This window comes from Melampsora larici-populina, assembly GCF_000204055.1.
Source record: "Melampsora larici-populina 98AG31 unplaced genomic scaffold MELLAscaffold_185, whole genome shotgun sequence".
NCBI lineage: Eukaryota > Fungi > Basidiomycota > Pucciniomycetes > Pucciniales > Melampsoraceae > Melampsora > Melampsora laricis-populina.
The window spans coordinates 1626-8586 of record NW_006768946.1 but is presented as its reverse complement, the minus strand read 5'-3'; the positions used below and the strand labels follow the sequence as shown (position 1 = coordinate 8586).

The 6961-nt window shown below is 46.0% G+C and overlaps 2 protein-coding genes across 2 annotated transcripts; both read right to left on the bottom strand.

Annotated features, from left to right (window-relative positions):
- Positions 1-1312: 1312 nt before the first annotated feature.
- MELLADRAFT_70117 (uncharacterized protein) lies at positions 1313-3818 on the bottom strand (the record flags this gene model as incomplete). Its single annotated transcript, XM_007419420.1, has 7 exons — positions 1313-1338; positions 1387-1920; positions 1987-2314; positions 2422-2667; positions 2786-3392; positions 3464-3555; positions 3762-3818. 7 exons carry the CDS (start codon positions 3816-3818, stop codon positions 1313-1315), a joined length of 1890 nt encoding a protein of 629 aa, XP_007419482.1.
- A 1353-nt stretch (positions 3819-5171) lies between these two features.
- MELLADRAFT_86335 (uncharacterized protein) lies at positions 5172-6228 on the bottom strand (the record flags this gene model as incomplete). The annotated part of the gene is made up of 3 exons (XM_007419419.1): positions 5172-5455; positions 5523-5796; positions 5860-6228. The coding sequence occupies 3 exons, from the start codon at positions 6226-6228 to the stop codon at positions 5172-5174; spliced, it is 927 nt and encodes a 308-aa protein (XP_007419481.1).
- Positions 6229-6961: the final 733 nt, after the last annotated feature.

Here is a 6961-nt window from a genome sequence, read left to right as displayed (position 1 = left end):
GATTTCTCAATATACAAACGGGGGAATTATCATCTGGCTCACATACTACCACAACACAAAAGTATTGATGTCAAATATGATTTCCTGCATGAAGATACTGTTTAACTAATCACTTCTTCACCCTCCAAAAGGGATTTCAATATACAAACGGGGGGATTTTTGTCTGGCTCACATCCTACCACAACACAAAAGATTTCAATATACAAACGGAGGAAATTTTATCTGGCTCACATACTACCTCAACACAAAAGTATTGAGGAACACTTGTTTTGCACCATGCTTCTATGGAAGTCTCTGGAATTCTCCTTTCCTACAAGAGTGACACTTTTCATTAATGGTCTTTTCTTGCAGCTCTACCTCTTCCCCCCTAAAACTTGACTTCAATATACAAACCGGGGATTTTTCCTCCTGCTCACATCCAAAAACTACACAAACACTGCCCTTGTGTTATATGCTTTTATGTTTATATATGGTGTCATTTAATTATATATAACCATGAGTTTATGTCATACTTCTACATGTTAAAGTATTTACCAACTTTTTCATTCACTGACATCAGTGCCAAACTTGCACATGTTCATACCTTATTTTATATGGTGTGGAAAAGGGCCAAGTTATAGAGTCTATTTTACAAATTGACAATATGGAATTTTTCTGTCATTCTTCTACGTGTTATTTACATAGAACATAGAAAACTATGTAAATCCTTTTCAAATGGGTGTTTAGGTTGCTCAGATTTAAATTTGACCAAGGTGAAAACATGCGTCCACAGGATTAAACCTTAAATATGAATTGAAATATGACTTATACATATATTAGCATTTACACTCTCTATGCAAGCAGCGTTGCATGGAGAGTGTAAATGCTTAAATTCTTGTGGCAATTGCAATGGATGTCGACCCCAAACATGGGCAAACAACCATTTAAAATACACCAAACCAAAAACAATTCGCATAACATTGTGTACTCAAAATGATGACTATTAACTCAATCATACCAGAAAAACTTGGCATTCATTGTGGAATGGATTGGTTAGGGATGATAAACAAGTTCACCAACAGGAATCCTGAAGCCAAAATAATCAAGAGAACAATCTCTTACTCTAGAATTTAATCGATTGAAAACCAGTAACAAAACACAAAATTATCAAGACAATAGGTTGATGTATAATTCACATCCATCCATATTGTCAACCATATAATCGCTTGAAAACACTTCAAGTAAGCTTACAGCCGAGAGTGTTTGCCTCGGCAGCGATTCCAACCGGAATCAGCTAATGATTTATTCCTAAATAATTAATTGTGGGCATCAATCAACTCGATCCGAAACCATAACCACCTAAGCGAAATGAAAAGGAAATGGAACGAGAGGGTGAGAAAAGCTTACAGACTATCATCAAGTGGTGATCAACTATGGAATGCAAGGTGCCACACTTCTTGGCTGCATCTTCCGCTGCTTTTAACGCAGCCTTGTAAGCACGAACCTCGTCTCGATACCTCTTGTGCAAGCGCTTTTCTTCATAGTGGAGGATTTGAAGCATCTGAGCAAGGGAAAAACCGGCTGGATAAAAAGGAATCCAAAGGCGGGGGTCGCTAAAAACCTTTGGCTCCTGTTGCATTCCAGAAAACCGAGCAGCACCGGCGAAAACATCTGCATGGCTATAGACTGCCATGCAGATTCGCTGAAGTGGTTGGCCTTCAGAGGTTGGAAGGCGAGTGATTTTCCCCACACCGTGCATAAGTATGTCGAAGGCCCCATGAACCGAATAGCCAGGTCCGCCATGAATGGCATACCCTAGGTAATTGAGGATCAACTCGCCACCGCCGTAGTTTTCGCCAAAAAAATTAGCTGAGGCAAAAAGCGTGGCATTATTTCCATCTCGATGATGATCGACCTGCATACCAAACATCGTGTGCCTGCCTGCCAGTATTAAGAAGGGCGAGTTAGGCCAAATGATTATATTTAAGCACAGTGAGATGGACCTACCAATGCCAAGGGGGTTCGTCATGTCCTTCAGTTCGCGAGATGCCGCCGGTGTTCCTTTCTGTACGATGACCCGAACCGCCGCCATAGCTGCCGAGTAAGATTGAGGCTGTATCGACTTGATGACGAGTCGTCCCAATTCCAGGTACCATAGCAGCTCTGAATTGATTCGCGCGTGGTCCTCACGCTTATATGCGTGTTCCTTACCCATTTGAATGATGGTAGGAAGGTTGTACTCGCTAACAGCGGCTTGTTCCCACCCAGAAGACGGGTGGCCCTGCCGATCAAGCCCCATTTGCAGATTTGTGTCTGACATCCCAGCGGCAAGGTCCTGCGGATATAGGCATATTGTTAGTGTTTATGGGAGAATACGCCCAGTCCGAAGATAGGAAGAGGACCAGCTAATGTCAGAAAAGCTAAAAATAGGGAACTACTTACCGAATATCGGCCGTAGCCCACCTCCTGAGATGGCAACGCCCCATTGATTGTACCAGGGACGTTGATCATGCTAGCAGTCGCACCGCTGAGTCGGATGCTGGCGGTTTCAGATACTTGGAATGGGCTCTGTACAAATGGAGGTGGAGGATGTGAAGTCCGCTGGAAGGTTTCCAACGTCATCGGGCCGATGAAACGTGGCGTATCGTGGACTGCAGCCACACCTGCAAAAGCAAGACGGCCGCGTTCCTGTCGTTATGAGGAGGTGGAAATCGAACCATGTTGAGGAAACAAGTACAAAGGAAATAAAACCATAAATGAAGATCAGTTCGAAACCAATTTAATAAGCAATGCTGCAAAGACTTACCTGACCGCTGAGTGTCTTAGCGAGCTTGCTGACTTTGGGTGGAATTCCCACAGCAGCGACGCGACCAGCCAAATCAATGAGGACAATGGCTTCATCCTTTCCTACAACCTCAGGGGAGATCGACCGTTCAATTGCAAGGTTGTTCAGGGAGGTGAGGTTGGGAAAACGAAGTGCGAAAGGCTTGAGGCCAGCCGGGCAAGCTGCATACTCGTCCAGGGTGCGTTTGATATGATTTGCACAGAGGAGAATGCTATCTTGTCGCCCATTCAGAGGGTCAAGGATTGAAAAGTCGTCCAGGACGGCGTTGACACTCAAGGGGATGTCGCCAAGGTCAAGGTGGTGAACTTGTTGCAAAAAGTAAGCAACAGCCATGTCAAAATCGACATGGATGAGCCTGGCCTTCTCGAAAACACTGTGGAGGTAGTGAGCCACCATCGAGCGACGCCGATACTTGCTACGGAACTGGTGAGCCGGTATGTCGGGCCTTAGGTGGTTTGGAATTTCGTGGGTGCGAGGCTTCGGTTTCTTTCCAGGACGTTTAGCCTTCGAAGGCTTGAGTCTAGCAGGGTTGACCTTTTTGCAAGGTGGAGAGGGTTTCGGCTTGGTGCTGGGTAGGTGTAATAGAGAAGACAATGAGCTCCATTCCAGGCGACATAATTTGAAATCAAGAGGTCTTACCTGGGCATGGTTAATCGAGGGGGTTCAAGATCCTCAAGGTCCGTTAGGTCGGATTCGTAACCTGAAACCTTGGGAGGAGCCAGATCGTAAAGCTTCAGTTTGACAGCGATAAAGAAAAAAAAACATTGGGTCAGCAAATGTTCTCAAGCTGCGATTCTCTTGCTTCATGCATTCAAGGCACATCCGGATGCCTTGAATGCATGCATACGCAGGTTTCAAATTCTCAGATCCGGCTAAGAGTTATGAAACCTGGCGCAAGAGAAATCGCATGAAAAGAGGTTCGATAAAAATAACGAACCTTTGCTTGTGGAATGGAGCCGTCAACGTTCCGAGGTGGTGCTTGAGGTTGGTGCATGGTGAGTGCGTGTCGGTCCTCGGCTACGTTCTGCGATGAAGGAGATGGAAATACTGAGGCAAGTGCTGGCCTAGTTGCGATTTGTGAGAGGCGAGGAGATGCCTTGTTGGCTCAGGAATTGGGTGCGGTAGGGTATGGTACGGTTTCGGCAGCAGTTGAACTCTGGGGTACCGATCAGTCTCACACGCTGATTGGTACAGTTTGCGACGGTATCAACCGGTACATGAGATTGATGAAGTACCGGTACCTAGGTTTGAATAGGGTTTTGATTAACCTATGTACCGGTATGTATGATGATGAAAACATTCCTCAAACCTAGGTACCGGTACACGAGCATTGTGTCTATTCACCGGTACCTAGGTTTGGAGTTTGTTTCCATCATCATACCCACCGGTACATAGATATGTACGTACCGGTACATAACATATGTACCGGTACATCAGGGCTGCCTTGAAGGGTGGTGTACAGTGTATGCACTCCACCGCATCACAAATCACATGCACCACCCTTAAAAATTCCCCACCATCGCACCGTACCTGACCTTAAAGCGTACCACTGCATGTTCAACACACCACCTCATGTATAGGTTTATCCGGTACATAACATATGTACCGGTACATCAGGGCTGCCTTGAAGGGTGGTGTACAGTGTATGCACTCCACCGCATCACGAATCACATGCACCACCCTTAAAAATTCCCCACCATCGCACCGTACCTGACCTTAAAGCGTACCACTGCATGTTCAACACACCACCTCATGTATAGGTTCATTGACAGGGTGAATGATGCACACCACCCTTTCAATAACAAAATTGTACCACCTCAAAATAACCCACCGCCCGTTCCCCACCCAAACCCACCCAGTGCCAAACACCCCGCGCGATCAACGCACTGCACCTTAGGGGCTATCCACCATTCAATGCGACACACCGACCGTGTCACGCTACATCATCGTCAATCAACCAGGTGGTCATGAAAGACTCAATAGCCTACTTCATACACTAGACTGTGGCAACGCAGCACAACACCATTTCAATAAAAACATTCACCGTGTAGAAAAACTCACCACCCTACAAAAACTCACCAGAGCACAGTACCGAAAGTACCGCACTATCAACCCACCACACCATAGTACTGCACTATGAACATACCGCACCATGGGGGCGAAACACCACTTTACATGACTTCATAAAAACGGACCAAGCCTTTCGAATCGCACCACACAATGGGTGGCGTATTTTCACATTTAGCATGTATGCAGATAGATGTCTATGGGGAATTGAAGTACAAGGAACTTGATCTGGTGAGATCATGATTTGCAATGGAACTAAGATTAACATGAAGCACAGAAGCTATGTGCGATCTTCCTTTTGGTCTGTGACACGAACAACTGTGTAACGGCGTGCCAATATGTCTTCTAACCATACTTGCATCATTTCCTTATCATTCATAATCGCGGCAGGCCCCGCTGCAAGCATCTGGGGGGTGACTTTCGAATCGCTTGTTTGATGCACTGCAAGCTTAATGTCATTTGGAAATTCTATGCTTTGCAATAGGAGATTGCAGTGTGGTTTTTTTGGGTGGATGTGGACACGCCCCTTGATTGCTTTCGGATTTACTTTACCAAGGTGTTCGGCTGGATATGTTCAAGTATGGTAAGTTAATTGCTATTGAGTGTAATGTTGTGTGGAAATGTAACTGACACACAAGCTCATTCAAAGCCGAAGTGAAGTCCTTCCGAAGCTGGTCATTTGGTCGCACATACGTGTCCTTGGACTTCTGATCAGGCAGATCGCGACGGGTGGCGAACCTATTGAATCGCTCGAGGAGGTGATTGGGAGAGGAAAAAGAGCTAAGGTAGACATGGTCTGAGCTAAATTCCTTACACCAGCCAGCTGTGGGATTGGTTGTGGTGGGATTCCACGAGCTCGCCATCAGGTGGTAGTGCATGCCGTAAGACTTGTGCATGGCTTGGAGCTGATGTATAGGAAAAAACTCTAGTTAACTTGATGTTATGTACAGTGAGTGGTTGAGTCTTACCGATGAATGTATAAGCTGGATCTGGGCAATGCCCTTCTGTTGATACTTAGCTCGTTGATCGGGGTGTCGATTTAGAGCCAATTCATCTTTCACCTTCTTGACATTGACAAGGCGTTCAAAAATGGGCAGATAATCCTGTTCTTCAGCAGAGAGATGTTCGTGGAGTTCGAGGGCCGGGGTCTCGTTGGATAAAACTAGCGCAATGCGATCAAATAGGCCTCTTTCAAAGACCTTTTCGTCCGGGGTGTCCTTGATCGCTTCCCAGGCTGCACATACCTTGTCGTTGTAAGACGCAAGAGAGTCGCAGTCCATGAACCCAGCTTCGTGTGGGTTATGCGGGGCAGTTTGCGGCACTGGTGCCGAATGCATCAATAAGGATCAGTATTGCTGCTCGCTGTCGGTGAGAAACATGGGGTTGAGATGACTTACTAATGTTATCAACAGTGGCAGCCAAACTAAACTTGCGAAAGAGGTGGTAAGGGCTTAGACTGTTCAGTCGCACAGCACGATGACTGCATGGAGATGTGCTAATCAGTGTAAAGTTTAAGGAAGGAACAATGGATCAACTTAACACTCCATATTTCAAAGTTTCGTATGATATCCCCCCAGCCAAACTCAAGACCTGCAACCTGGTGGCCAGTTGGTCCTCGAGGGCTCTGGCCTCATTCAGGATGTCGGGGGGTATGCGACTGTGACATAGGGGTTTTGCGCACTGAAGGTAGTGCTTGATCTCTTCTTGGCTCCAAAGATCTGAGAGTTGTTGATAATTATGGAGCGTGGGCTTAGTTATTGGTTCTTCAGGTATTGGTACACCATGCTCATCGACTGGTTCCACCACAACTTCTGGTAACAGAGCATCATCTTTGGGTGGCTTTTTGATTGTCTTGGTGCGTTTCTTTCTCTTCTTCCTCAATTTGCCTCCGGAAGGTGCTTTGGGCTCAAGTTCACCTAGTCACATTGATGAGGGGATCGTGATCAGCCGGGTTGGTTATAAAGTGGGTTCTTGTGCGGTTATAAAGTGGTGTACTTACCTTGTGTACCTTCAAAGTGGGGCTCGGAGTCGGATTCATGCAACTCTGAAGGTGCTGCTTGTGGACCAACT